Source organism: Harpia harpyja, chromosome 11 (assembly GCF_026419915.1).
Source record: "Harpia harpyja isolate bHarHar1 chromosome 11, bHarHar1 primary haplotype, whole genome shotgun sequence".
Lineage (NCBI taxonomy): Eukaryota > Metazoa > Chordata > Aves > Accipitriformes > Accipitridae > Harpia > Harpia harpyja.
The window spans coordinates 7,117,223-7,133,033 of NC_068950.1; the positions used below are offsets into that span (position 1 = coordinate 7,117,223).

General features: G+C 41.2%; 1 protein-coding gene across 2 annotated transcripts in view; it reads right to left on the bottom strand.

The window, feature by feature from the left end:
* TEDC1 (tubulin epsilon and delta complex 1) overlaps window positions 1–15,811 on the bottom strand; it is a 76,803-nt gene that overhangs the window by 59,116 nt on the left and 1,876 nt on the right. For both annotated transcript variants that reach the window (XM_052802037.1, XM_052802036.1), the window contains exon 3: window positions 8,538–8,740. In XM_052802037.1, coding sequence (XP_052657997.1) covers window positions 8,538–8,740 — 203 coding nt within the window. The remainder of the gene's footprint in view (window positions 1–8,537; window positions 8,741–15,811) is intronic.

Here is a 15,811-nt window from a genome sequence, read left to right on the forward strand (position 1 = left end):
GGACAGACCCCAGCCACCACCGGCTCATCCCCGGCGTGCTGCGGCTCTTCCCCGGACATCTTCCAAATCCCGCCAAGGATCAGCTCTTTGCTTACATATTTGGACAGACAGCAAACAGCTTGCTGCTCTTCCCATGGAGAAGCAACCCTACTGGAACATGGATAACACATTTAACTCATGGATAGGTGCGTTAAGTCAACTCCCTGACATCAATCCATGAGCAGAGCAAAATAAAGCAACTGCCAGTTGAAACCTCCAATGCATGTCCCCAGCCCACTACTCACTTGCACCTAAGTTAATCCGGGTATAGACAGAAACTATTTATTCTCGGGTACTACTCAAATCTTAACTACACTAAGCATGCAGCCTGGTATCACAAAGGTGGGAAGAAGCATATCTAGATCCCTCACTGCAGGACTCAGGAACAGCAAAGCAATCACATAAATCAAGCCAATAAAGTGCTTCTGCAGCTTTTACTGAGCGCTCATTCTGAACCGCTCATAATTCAGACAATGGTTTTGATGTGACATAACATATGTTAAGCTGTGTAATTACAGATCTTTAAACGGAGCATAATTTTTTTTTTAAATTAAACACCATAGCCAGAAATAACAGTATCAGACATGCTTTCTTAATTAATACAGCCATATATCTATATGCAGGAGGGGAAAATGTGAAAGGGAACAATTTGAACAGATGAATGCAAAAGGGACAACACTATTTTCATTAGCAGCACTATCAACAACACTAATTGGATTTCCTCCTAGACAAGGCAGGATCCAGATTAGACATATGCATGGAAAGATAGATGGTGTAAGAACCCACTCCCACATGAAGCACATACCAATTAAATATTCAGATATTTGCACAGAAGACTGTTTTCCACAAACATAGTGTTCACAACATAGAACTTATGCTCAAAGCGTATTCAGCAATTAAAAAAAAAAAAAAGTAAAAACCTGTGTTTCCGCAAGGCCTTTTAGCTTTTAAATTTCAATGCCTTTTGTAAAAATTACTACTCACAACAGCACTCCCAAAAGCTCACTCTTGGCAAAGAGTGAAAAAGAGAAGGTGCTGAGGGAAGACAGAAAATGTGAACACAGCTTCTACCCATTCCTGCCTTGTTCAAACAAACCTGTCTGGCAGTAGCCACAGGCCTGAGGCACCAGAGCAAGTCAGTCCCTTATCCCATCCCTCCTCACTCGTTCAGGAGGTTACTTAAGAGCTCTGCAATAGAGCAAAAGCGCTATGCCTTTAAAAGAGCACAGCAGCATTGCCTAATCTTTGGAGCTGCAAGGTTTTAAAATAACATTTAAATCCCAAAGCTCACTGCATCATGTATTCAGACAAACATGGAAACCAAATATACTAAAACAAACACATGGCAGGGTAGACCTTAACTCACAGAGCACCACATTTTGCAGGGCTCAAGAAATGCAGGATAGATAATGTCTTGCACTGCATTTCCTCTGCCTGCAGCTACAGCCCTGCTTGCCCACATACATTTTGCTCCACTGTGGCAAGCTGCTGAACAGGGGGGTAACCAGTGAAGAACGAAAGATGCAGCGTGCTACATCAGCAGCAAATCTGAAGCAAGAGGCCAACAGGAGAAGAAACAGTAACTGCCCTCCAGGAGAGGATGTAGGCGGCCTGCCATGCCCTTCTTTGCACACTCCTTTTGTTTGTCCTCCTGAGGAAAAAGTGCTTAATTTCAAAAGATCCTCCAATGAGAGTTAGACCCTGATCACTTAAAGTGGGACACCAAAAGCAGAGGATGTTCTCATTTAAATCAAAAGGCCGTAGAGCAAAGATAATCAGAAGGTAACAAAGGTACTGGCTGCTCCCCACCACTTGAGGGCAGGAGAGGCACTAAAACATCTTAAAATCACTCTGTTTCCCAAACAGACAAGGAAGAAGCCCCCTACACAGGATTTCAGCAAAGTACAGAGTACCAGTATGACCATGCTGAGCCCTCCTATCAGCACGCCTGTCCTCATCATCTTCTCCTCACGTGAAAGCTCAAGTGACTCCAGTGCCTGTTGGTAGAACCCCATCCAGAACACATCAGCTGTAATGTCAGGTTCAAGAAATTTTGCGTTTACTTGGAATTCAGACATTACCAGAGAAACAGCAGATTCAATAAATTATAAGCCTTTCTGATCATTTCAGACCACTCTTTTAGAGCATTTTACCTTGACATGCTGTCTAAAAAAAAAAAAAAAAAAAAAAAAGAAAACCACTCTTAAAAGCATATTCACTGTGTCAAGCAGAAATAAATATTGTTACCACACATTTTCCAGTGCACCACAGGAAATTGTTTTCCATGAAAAGTCCGATGGAATTAAAAAAACACAAAAGATCAGAATGAATAGCATGTACATATGCACATGCAGAATGACAGGGAGACAATTTCAGCTATCACCTGTAACATGTAACACACACACAAAATGCATTTCAAGAATTCAAACTGAAACGTGCTCCAGTTCTTGTATGGCAAAACATATTCCTAATTTAATCACCTCTGACCACAAAATATGTTTAAGCCTACAGGCAACATCAGTAACTGAAGACAAAAATTAACACTTCAGGGTTCAATAGTTACCTATTCAGGAGGTGACTTAAAAAAGTACAAAAGGCAGAAAAGCAAAATTCAAGCATTTTTCTCCCTTAGTTTCTGGTAGAAGCCTTTAGAAGGTTGGGCAGCAGTGCAATGAGACTGCTACAATAGACCTACAGCCACACAGGAGCCCAGCAAGCTGCAAGATCCAGCCCTGGTGCTACCCCCGCAGAGGCGGCGTGGAGAGGGGTGAAGCACACACCAAACACATAAGGCTGCCGCGGGCAAAGCAGCACTGCTTGTTGGCAAAAATGAGGTGAGGGAAATTCTGCAGGAGAAACTTTAGGGATCCTGTGCCCTTCGTTCAGGTTTCAGGGATGGCTTTCTAAAAAGTGTTCCTTAGCAGCTACTGAATACAGCAACAATAGTAGCAAAAAAAGGGCAAAAAGATAAATGCTGAATGTTATTAGGAAGACAGGAGGACAAAGAGTATAGAAGTGTAAGCACAGGGAATAAAGGAGCGAAATCAAAAAATGAAGGTTGACAGACTAATATAGCCCATAAAGATCTGGAAAGTAATTATGCTTCTGAGTCAGAATCAATAGGTTAATAAAATTCCCTCCTCCGCCTCCACTGGAATAGGTGAAGAGGGGAAAAAAAAACCCAGAAAATTTATATTTACTGACACTAGTGCCCAAGGTTTCCTGGTTTTCTACTGGGGAGAACATCAAGCTTGGCTGCTACGTTAACACTTTCCTCTAATAACATGGTTTATGGAACAGTAGTGACAGTCAAGATTTCTGTAAGAGAAAGGCATTTCATCAACAAGATTAGACCAAGCGTAAGCCTTACACTATATTGGAAATAGCCAGTGAGCCAAACTAGACCGTGACAAACAAAAGATTAATCAAATGGCAAACCTAAGAGTCAGAAGGCATGTTTAGTTTCATTTTTCCCCACCAGAAGTAATTAAACTGAGTTCACTTTGGCATGCTAGAGACACGCATGAATTCCAACTACAATAGCCATAATAGCTCTATTTGCTGATTACGATAAATTCACAAAAGGGGAGGGGAATCCAATTCCACTCAGAGGGCAAGAAGCAGGCAGAGGGAATTAGTGGAACCAACGTACAACATAGTCTGGTGATAATGAGGGATATAACATCACTACCCCCATCTAAAAAACTCAACAGCCTCCACACATAATTAAATTACGGGGCACACATAGATTAATTTCAGCTGTAGAAATAATACCAGTACAGGCAGTATTCCTCCCTGGAAACAGAAAGAATAGATGCTCACAGAGTACTGCTATTATCTGCACAAACCATCATAGATTTGGAGAAAGCTGTGATGATATCACTAAAATTTAAAAAGCGAGGCAAAAAAATTTAGTCAAATAGTGAGTGTGCTAAAAAGGCAGGTTCATATCAAGCAGTTATCTGCTTCTCAAAGAGAGAGAGAGAATACAAGAACTCCCCAGGTCTGCCTTACAAGTTCAGTGAAGGACAGCATTTCACCTACAGGTCTTCAGATGTGTTTTGTACTCTAGGATTTTCATGTGTAAATAGGAATCAATGAATGGCACTTGAGAATAATCTGCCTGTACATGATCACCAAAGCGACAAAAGATGTTAAGACTGACATCATGGCAGTGCATATTTGAGACAGAGATCCACAAGGGGTGTAAAAAGCCTTTGAAGACAATGTCCATCAATTAATCACCAAGTGCTTTAAGGCAATAACAACAGGTGAGAATTCCCAAGTGGACGCTTCAGTAAATCGATGTGAACCTCCAATTCAGATGGTACTTCAGTCTTTATAGATCTAATAGAATTAGTGATTACTTTTTTTTAAACAGTTGACCAATGCAAGGTTTGAACTTTCACTTACTGCCTTTGGAGTCACCAGCCTCCTGACAGATCAGCACAGTAAATTCAGAGAAGGGACTTGCACTACAGCAGCCAGGTACTAGAGTTTGACATGCACCATCAATCCCCTCTTCCCTCTCCCGTTCCTCCTGCACAGCAACACAGGTTCCAGTCTGCTCTTTTAACTGTCTTCCCCCTCAGTTTATAAACTTCACATACTGGAAGAGATCCATGAGTGGAAGGCTAGAGAGAGCAGTGGCTCCTTCAGTCCTGCTCATTGGGGCATCCTGCAGCAGACACACAGTACCCTGGCTTGGGAGAGACTGCAGCACTGCCCTTCCAAAAAAAATGAGCTGGAGGCCACATGAGACAAGGTGCCCTGCAGGATTTTCTTACCTAACACACAAAAGCAGTCAACCCATATAACCATCCTAGGCTACTAACCTTACTTGTCCTTACCAACAACTACCTCAAGATTATGTTTTTAATCACATTAGCCACATTAAACACTACCTCCTACCACCTTAACCCTTCCATCATGCTTTCACCACTGTTTAGTTTATAATTTTAGGATTCTGAAGATGTAAGTGCATGTAAAAGCAAGCTTGTGGATGCCTTCCCCAGCTCAGGATCTTGAGATTAGGAATTCCATGCAGCAGCTGAGCTCCATGTCCATCATCTGTCATGAATGCCCTTGTCCCTCTATAAATAACCGGCCTGAAATCCTTTAGAGCTGATGGAAGTGTTCAATTTGCAGGGGAAGAAAACTGTGTTGCTAAGGAACTGCAAAGAAAAAAAGGCCAGAGAATGGTAATCTGAAATGAAATGAAAGGAATTAATTTAATTGGCCCTTGATATGTTGGGTATTTGGCATATTATCAGCAATTTAGCAGGCTGTAGGCTTTGTTTCAAACTTAGGCTGAAAGAATAGTCAGAACATGATTGCACCCTTAATTTAGGGATTAGCTGCATTCTCTCTTCTTCATACAACAGACCCTGTCCACTTTTGTGGATTTCAGACAAAATTTTAAAAGCAAAGCACATGAATATCAGTTTGAACTACAGCTATGCCTACAGTTCTTGAGAGTCCCATTTTTTTAGATGAAGACAAAGGATAAGGATTTTCTTCACATTTGTTCTCACTAGTAGACCAACAGATGTGCTTTGCCAGTAAGTACTGGCTTTCACACTTTGCTGATTTTGGCAGAGATCTCAGCATTGCACAGAACCAAATACTATTTCATTGATTTTTGTTTTGCAACATTTTCATTTCAGGAAAAAAAAAATTCAATTGTTTGTAATCATTTAAAAAAAAAAAGACTCCATGTGGTGGAATATTTTTCAAGCTCTTTCTCAGCTGAGAATTTCAGTTGTTTTAAAGAGCATTTCCTCCTCTTTTTTTTTTTTTGAGAGAGAGATCTTTCTCTAGTGAGGCTTTTTACTTCTTCCTTTTACCTTTTTCCTTTAATTTACTTAAATAGGAGGGAGTTACAACTGCAGAGACTACATCTCTGGCATGTTTAGCAATGCCTTTACACTTTGTTACACATCTTCGAACACTCCAGCTTAAGTATCACAAGTGCCTGGTATTTAACATTCCCAGAGTGAAAATTCCAGTACTTCCAATTGTTCAAGCTGTACTTTAACTCACAAGATGTCAGGTATCAAACTGACAACCTCACTTTCCTCCTTTCTTACTGTGATTTTAAGGGCTATATTGTTGAATGCTGTCTGACTGATGAGTAGACTTTGCCACATGAAGGTATCCCATAAAATAACAACAATTATCAAATAACAATACATAACAATAACAAAACTACAACACTTTTATGCAACAAACAACAGGCTTTCATAAGTGGTTTACAAGGAACTGACTCACTAACCAAAATGAGGTGTGTGACCCACCTATCTTCTCCTTCTCACCCACCATTACCTCCTTACATCTTTAACCATGCATGCCTAGATCTTAATTTGGTTGGGTCTTACTGGATGACTATATTGGTTTTGTAATGCCTAGCTGATCAAGTAAAAGATAAGACCTCTCCCTCAAAATTCTGTTTGTTTTAACTTTCTTGTGATGTAGAATCACAAAACACACTAGTTACGCTGTAACTACATTCTATCATTTTTTCCCCATGAACATCTGTTTTTACTGGAGCATGAAAACTTGCTAGATGAACACCATACAAGAAATGTTGCCATTAATACAATGAGCTTTATATACACATGCTAACTCCAACTCCCAGACTACAAATTTTTGTCTGGTGTATTGAAAAAAATTTTCCAGACCTGTAAACCATTCCAAACACTGTTTCGGACAGTTACTGGATAAAAAAACATGAAATACGTATTCCAGGCCTTTTAAGAAACACAGGTAGAGCAGGTTAGAATTGCAGTGAAAGGCACAGCAATAAATTTCTCAGTGTGCTTCTGTGTGGCAATAAGAGATAACATTGTATTACCATAGTTCTTTCATTTCTTTTTGGAAAATGCAAAACGTAAGACCTTCAGAGAAAGTAACATAGGCACTGCCCCATTTCCTGAATTCACGTCACTGCTACACTTCACTTATCGCTCTCTTGTAATAGAAATTAAAGACACAAAAAATAATCTGCTACCAGACAAGAAAAACAAGAAAAAGGTAAGAGAAGTTTAAAGTAAAAATTCCCCAGAAGTGTGTATTTCCTGAAGTCTCAAGGCACCCTTCACATCACTGGAGGGCACCACCACTCACACGCAGCACACCAAGCACTGCCTCTTGTGCTCTCTATTCTGTGCAGCAAACAACTGTAGTGTAGCAAGAAGGGTCCCTTTTCTCAAAATACTGTTAATAGTGTTACAAAGGTGACTCTTCCCTTTGAACTGTTTTCCATTTGTACAAGTGTTATCCTTTCGAAGACACTGTACCCATATCATAGCTTTCCAAACTCCCGCTTTGCTGTCCCCTAAAAAGATTCCAGAAAGCCAGGCAGCCTACAGTCTAGGCAAGCACATATACATGACCATGAAGACCACGAAGTCTTAGACATTATGAGATATCAGCAGGTAGGTAGGGTTTCTGACCTACAATGTCCTTTGCCAAAAAATGAGACAATTCTGTGAGCCTGTCATTTTGCACCAGGCTCACCAGTAATTAACGTCTGACCAGATGAAGATGACTTAGAACAAACTCACAACCATCTAGAAAGGCCTTGGTCACACTAACACATTGCACTGATCAGTTTAAATTCACCCTACCTTATCTGTTGTGTTAAGAGCAGCGACAGTTTCTTTGCAACAAACAAGATATAAACACGGAAAAACATCACCTTCTCTCCTGAGCTTCTCAGTCTATGCTCCAGAGCAACTATCTATACAGTAACAAGTGCATGCGGTCTTAAATGCAAGGAACAGATTTTAAAAGCAGTATTACCAAACATTACTAGACTGTGTTTTTGTGGGGATTTTTGCCTTTTTTTTTTTTTTTAAATCACATATATGTATTGCAGCTAAAGCAGACAATCAGCTATCCTTAGCTTCCTTCAGAGCAGGCTTTCTATGTGCTAACATCTTTTTATTAATGGAAACACAACAACATACCCCACTGTTCTCTCAAGGAGGCTACAAGGTCATTAGTTACCCCAAGAGCAGTAGCTGCCATGTGAGATCTTGAAGTTTTTGAAAAGTACTATTTTCCTTAGGATTACTTGCTCTACCCTATGCCAACATACCCAGCACTCACAGCAAACCTGTTTACCTACACTGTTCAACAACCCGTGCTACAGTCTGGAAGCACAAAACTCAGAAGCACAAAGATCAAAGACATTCACTTACTTGCACTTTTCCACAGTGGTCTCACCTATACTGGAAATAAAAATCAGGGAATTCAGGCAGGGGTGGGAGTTTGAGAAAGAGAAGGAACCCAGACCACCTGCACACAGAAAGTTTAGAGAAGGGAAAGAAAACAGGTTCCAGGTGCTGGCCCCTTTAAGTATTTCTAACCCTGGAATACAGCATTTATTTGTAAAGGTACCAAGATACTACACATTACACACTAGTGATAACACAGCTGTTGTCACAGAACGTTATTTATGGACAGATAAGGTGGAAGGACACAAACATGCTCACCGTGCACACAGAGGTTTCATCCCCTGTCTGTACTCTGTTCCGAGCCAAAAGCTGCTCCAAGAGGCTGAGTCTGTGCAGCAGCCAGGAAAATGCCAGCAGCAGCTCCCGACTACCCGCTGAGCCGTCAGAGGGGAGCCGATAGAGTTCTGGCCTGCCATAGCCGTGGTACCACAATGCTGATTTTACAAACCTAATTTGGTTATCTGAAAAGAAGAAAACAAGAATAACACACTGCACTACTCAATGCATTTACCCATTCAGTTCCAGAAACTGCTGCCTCCTCTGAGAGCCAGATTTTTATTCAAGCCTAAGATTAGTGGAGGACAGTGGAAACTACAGTGTTTATCAAAAACTGATAAAGGACAGGAGGTAAAGGGTAAAAGCCTTCCTTATGCTGCCCCACTCTGACCTAAAGGAACTACCGCTAAGGGAAAAGAAGAAATTCAAAGTTGAGATCAAGGCCAGTAATGGCCTCTTGGAGATTAACAAAGGCAAAAAAGGTAAATAGCCATCTCCACTATAACAAGACTCCAATTCACCTATTCATTTTTTATGAGCCACGAAGCATGCTATGAATTAGTAAACACTCTGAGTCACTTTACTCCTGAATGAAACTGGAATTTAGAGATAGGATTTTCACAGCCTGCTGCAAATCTCTGAGCACCAGTGAACAGGCAGAGATAATGCAGCACACTGCACTGCATACCAGACCACATGGACTATTTAATTCTCAGGAATGGTCTGATCCATATTCCTTCACACCAGCAAATGGTACCTGACAGCTACAAGACAAGCACTACAGAACTGTAAAATACTGAGGAAACACAGAGAAAACTATTATTAAAAAAGGTTCTGACCACTAAGTCTCAGCTCTGTACTAAGTCAAAACTATAATAAAGAACATAATTAGGGGGCACAATGATAAACAATACATACTGAGGAAGAACCAACAGCTGTTGTAAAAGGAAGTCCTGCTCAAAAAGCTACTGGAGTTCTCCAAAGGCAACAACAAGCAAGTGGTGAAGGAAGATTCAACCAACGCAGGACATTCAGACTTCGCAGTGGGATTCAACTAGCACAAAGAAACTAAGCCACTGTGTGGAAGGAGAGGAAAGGCACTTGAATCAATGACAAGTGCCTAGCAGATGAGAACCAGAGGGTAGGAACAAATGGTGGTTTCACATGAGGGCTCTGTGCTAAAGAGCTGCTGTTAAACCAACTCAAAAAGACACACAGACAATGTGATAGTGACAGAAAAATTGGTGCTGATGTGGTATCACTCAGTAGTAAGGAACGCAGGCAGATTGTGAAGGATTGCAGAACTTAATGAGCCCAAGCTTTAAAGTGACAGACTAAATTCTTTTTAGGAAAAATGAAAAATTATGCGCACAAGGGAAAAAACAATCCTAACTTTACTGACATAGCAATGGGCTTGGAGCTGACCACTGGACTCAGGAACACCATCTTAGACAGTAAGACTTTTCATTATAATATCACACTTGCTTCTCATATGCATCCAAGAGCAAACTGAATGTGAGAAACCTAGAAAGGAAACTAAACAGAATACAGGGAACAACATCATATTGTTGTGTGTATCCTCTGTGACCCCACATCTCAAATTCACTGGGTCTCATCCAGCCTGTTTGGTGTCTCGCGGGCCATCCAGGAGTTTGATCTGGCCAGGTTCAAAAGCAACGTGACCAAGAGCACTAAGGGATTTAAATACGTGCTAGCATTATTTTATTTCTTCAGTCCCAAAAAGGCTACAGACGACTTGGAAAAAAAGAAAGAGAAAGGACAAGTACTATCTCAAGTACAGAACAGCTTCATTGTAAGAACTGACAATGTAGGCTGAGAAGACGACTGAGAATGGATATGACAAAACTCTTTAAAACCACAAGTGCTGTGGAATGGGTGAATAGGGAATAATCTGTTTGCGTGACATTCAATACAAGAACTGTGAGCCACCAAACAAAGTTAGCAAGCATGCGAGTCAAAACAAGTTAAAGAGATGTTCTTCAAAAATACAGCAAAGCTCTGAAATTTCTGGCCATGGGACACTATGGACACTGAGAGTTACACAGGCTCAAGGAGGAACTGGATTTACAGAACAGGAGTTCATGGAAGCTTATGAAATACAAAGATATCCTCTCTGGTTTGGGAAGTCTGAGATGTAAATTACTGGAGGCTGAAAGAATACTCCCCTGAAAGCATCCTTCTATATTTGCTCTTTCCTTTCCCCTGGGCATCCACTTTTGACAGCTGCCACAGCTGGATGGAGCTAAAAGAACCTTCAGTTTGATCCAGTTTAGGCATTCTTACAAAGTAAGGAAGAAAGCTGCTCCCCTTCCCCAGTATAACGTTTCAGTATCTCTGAAGGGTTTCATAAAAAAGGTACACACTCACACACACAAAAATAACAGGAAGTACAAACCTCGCACAATCAGAGATTGTCACTGCTGTCCTTAATTAACGTACCAATTCCTCACATTACATACTCATTTGCCTGCTCCTTGCCACTTGTGGTAAAAACATCCCTTAGCTTTGACACATATCGTAATCTTTCTTTGTCTGGCATCGACTGCTGAAGCTCAAAAACCACATAATGACCAACTTCAAAACACAAAACAAGAAAAAAAATCCTGTTGCTCTGAAAAAGAATTTGTTAATTAAAAGAGACTCTCACAATGAAGAGTGGTTGATTTAACTTGATTTGCAAATCGCTAAAGGAGTCTTATCCACCAAAAGTAATACAAAGCCAAGTCACAGGGAGGAGCTATAAGCTGACCTATGCTTGTAACCCTACAGCAGCAGTACATTGCTACAGCTCCACTGAGGCTGGAAGGAACTGGTAGTCATAAAGAGCCACCAAGCCCTTTGCGCCTTGACAAACCAGAGGAAGATATATTGTTTGCACTGTTTGACCAACTTTAGGACTTAGGGAAACAAGAGTGAAGATCCCTAAGGAGACACCTATATCCAAGAGTGCTCCTCAGTCCAAATACACAGCTGAAACCATTACACAGATTACTACACATCTTCATTCAGCAGTAGGAGCAGGAATACATGATTGGCCATATAAAAGCTACAAATGAATTCCTGACAAAGACATTAACCATGACTGAAGAATAAAAAACAAGATCAGGAGCATGATTATGCAGGTGACATGACGGTGCAGAGCTACTGATTTTTCGCAGGACGAGTGTTTTGCACAGCAGAGCTTCTGCAGAGACACGTGACGGTTGGACAAATGGTTTTAAACCTAGCTTGTTTCTGCATTAAAGACACAAAAAGGAAACCCAAACACCTAAATCACTCCATTTGCTTTTTGCAGAACCTGTGAATGTAAAAACAAGCAGCTTCCCTTCACGATGCTAGGGTGGCAGAAATGCCTATGGTTTGCTAAAAATCTTGCTGTAGATATGCACTCCGATCCCTCACGCACAGGGGGAGCACGCAGATATTAGAGATTTTATTTTGATCACTCGAACATTCTCACATGAGCTAGGTTTTCATGTCGTCCTTTCCTTTTCTTTGTGCATTTGTCAAGAAAGGAACTGCCATAACAGGTACAAGTAGAAATACTCCAAAAGGAAGGAAGACCAGTACCTACTTTCCTTCTTTTTCGAAGCAAACAAGCATCACATGCTGCCATCTGCAGTTCATGGAGCTCCCCAAGAAATCACATATGAAAGAGAAGGAATAGAGAGCAAGCTAGGCGTTTTTTTTCCTTTATCACCATCTTCCTGCTCTGGTATACCACTCAGGAACAGACCCACTGTCGTGGTTTAACCCCAGCCAGCAACTAAACACCACGCAGCCGCTCACCCACTCCCCCCCACCCAGTGGGATGGGGGAGAAAATCGGGAAAAGAAGCAAAACCTGTGGGTTGAGATAAGAACGGTTTAATAGAACAGAAAAGAAGAAACTAATAATGATAATGATAACACTCATAAAATGACAACAGCAATAATGAAAGGATTGGAATGTACAAATGATGCGCAGTGCAATTGCTCACCACCCGCCGACCGACACCCAGCCAGTCCCCGAGCGGCGAATCCCTGCCCCCCACTTCCCCATTCCTATACTGGATGGGACGTCACATGGTATGGAATACACCGTTGGCCAGTTTGGGTCAGGTGCCCTGGCTGTGTCCTGTGCCAACTTCTTGTGCCCCTCCAGCTTTCTCACTGGCTGGGCATGAGAAGCTGAAAAATCCTTGACATTAGTCTAAACACTACTGAGCAACAACTGAAAACATCAGTGTTATCAACATTCTTCACATACTGAACTCAAAACATAGCACTGTACCAGCTACTAGGAAGACAGTTAACTCTATCCCAGCTGAAACTAGGACACCCACCAAGGCAAGTCACCACCTGAATTTGTGTTGCTCTGGTCCTTTATCTTCCCCTATTTCATCTCTTCCTCTGCAAGACATTGTCCTCACATGAGAAGGTACAATTGGTGTGAGTATCAGGCAGGAATTGTGGGTGAGCAGTCAAAGCATGGAGCTGGAACTGGGGCTCAAAGAGCCTTTCCATGACCTTAGAGAAGGCACTGAGTTTTCCTCATCTCTACAGTGCTCTGCTTACAATGAAATGGTGTCAGATAAATGGCAGTAGAGGCTATACAAGTACCCAAGACCAAGATGGATTCCTCCATAACGTCCAGCTGAGAGGGGAAAAACCATCACTCAGATATCAGGTAACACCAGTCACTCAAACACCTCCTCTTTGACAACATCTTCTTACAGCACTCCATTAGGATTTGGCAATTTATAGAGAAAGACCCACACAGTCCTTCCAACTAATCCCCTTCTGCATGCACACTGTTTATAAAAGTACGTTCAGCAAGAAAGACCAAGCTGTGGATGAACCTCAGGGTTCAGCTCCCTTAAAACTATACTCAAGCTGTGCTCTTCCGCTTTATGAATCCTGCAAAATATTTTCAGTGAATTACAACATGATATTCAAATAAGGGTTATGCATTTGCCTGGCAGGCTAAGATGGAAAGGAACTAAATCAAGTACAAGAACAGACACAGATACATTACTTCATGCACTCAGGCAAGAAACACCTGCATAGGTAGTGGTATTATGGGAAACTACTGCTGCAGAAGAACATTTTCCACTTCATTTGTCAAACAAACAAAAATATATTGCAGCTCCAGACCTCTTTCCCATACTATAAAAAGTGAATTGCAACTCCAGGAAAGAAACAGTTCTTCCAACTACCTAAATGCATATTGCACTGCTACCTGGTGTGGTTGTTAGGGGGTTAACCAAGTCTATCAGCTCTCAGCCTCTGTGAAGAAAGAGCAGCATGAAACTACTAATCGTGACTTCATCAGTGAGGTTATGCGCCGAGTTCTATGCCACAGCTTACTTTGACTCGTACTCCACTGACAAGAGATCCATTGTTCTGACATGTTTAAGGGGCTGGAGTGTATTAATAGCTTCCCATCAAAGTTTACAGTAAGTGTTTTTTACTGTGTGAAGAAAAAATTCTTCCAAAATGAGAAACCAAAAGTGTCATTTGCAGAATTTTATAACCACTGACTGGTAGGCTTCATTGGGGTTTCTGGTTTCTTTTTGCAAAGAATGCAATAGTTCCTACATTTTAAAACATCAAACTGTATGGATTTTTTTAATGTGATTTTTCAAATATTTTATTTTCTGCTAGCTAGGCAATAAAACACATCAACCATTTAAAAACCTGATGCAGAAAGTTTTTCTAAACAATATCACATCACAACCGTAACAAGGGAATGACTAGTAGCTGTTCTATTCAAAGCAAATTTTAATCTCCTCTAAAATTCACCTATATGACAAGATTAGATCAAAAACTGACTAATGAAAACTACTAACTCAAAAACCAGAAATACACACTGGGGTGCAACTTCCCAAGTCACTTGATAAAAAGGACTACACACATCCAGGAAAAATTTTCTGGAAAAATCTGTACTTTTCATGGACAAAATGCTTATCTGCAAGAGCACTGTCCTTGCAACACACTGCTTTCTCCTCACACCTCACAACTGCAAATGGCCCAACATCTGGCATGCAGTCCTTGAAATGTAGGTCTCACTCTACGGAGTAGTGAGAAGAACCACTGTGACCCCAACAACACACACAGACTACACGCCAAAGTTCAATGTGTCCTTTGGAAAAAGAAAGGGTACAAGACCATGTAAGTATGGCTTCTCTTTGCCAGAAAGCTGTTCCTATGCACGCAGTAAGCCTTATACCAAAGCAGTCTTCACAGCCTTCCTCTGGGATCTGGCAGCTGCTGCTCTCCTTGTTTTAGCTAAGATAATTAAGAGGTTGTACAAAAACAGCAAGAAAGGAAAGCCTGATCCACAGACCAAAGCACTAGACTTTGATTAGAGGAATCCATTTCAATTCTTTGTTGTGCAACAGGATCCTGTATAAATCTGAGAAAGTTATTTAGCCCCTATGCCCAAGGCTTTCACTTCATTTGCATGAAATAAATATATGAAAGACCACAAGCGCTCCAGGAGCAGGGACAGAGAAGAAAGACAGTAAAATATTGATCGTGTTCGCAGCAGACAACTCATTCACTTGGCCAAGCAAAGGCAATTAGTGTAATTTGAGAAACAGTACGGCTCTCTAACCTGAATTTCAGTTTTAATCACCAAGTTGTGACTAACAAGTTTCTTAAAAATCAGCTCAGCAGTTCTGAGCAGAACCACACATTCCTACCTCACAGTCTACCAGCAGAGGCTGGGTTTGCTTTCTCTAGAGCCAGTAACCTACCACATGCACATGGAAGTCCTGTCTCCAAATGCTACAAGCAATCAGTATGGGAGCAGCCAGGATTATTCAGTGAGGTTACACTTGTGCAGGACTACCTCCACAAAGCTGTAGAAGACAGCCAATAAATTGACTTACCATACACAGCAGATTGTGGATGAGCGGAAAAGCAAAAACAGCCAAATGAAAAATAGCAATCCTGTGAGTAACACAGAACCATGCTGATTGCCTGCTGAACTACCAGCAAAGCTATGCTAGTTTTGCTCCATACTCCACAATGCTTAGCCTTTTTTAACTCTGTTTACAGAGCCATCAGATTCCCGGCTCTTCAGGGGCTTAATCAGTGTGTTTAGCTTCTTTTGCTTTCAAGGGCAAAAGTGGTTTTTAAGTTGTTTTGGTCTGAGGAGACCTTTATCCATCACAGACGATCCCATTCCTAAAACTTCCTCTGACAATGAAAGGGCTCTAGATAGAAATCTTTCAAGAGAGAAGTCTGGGG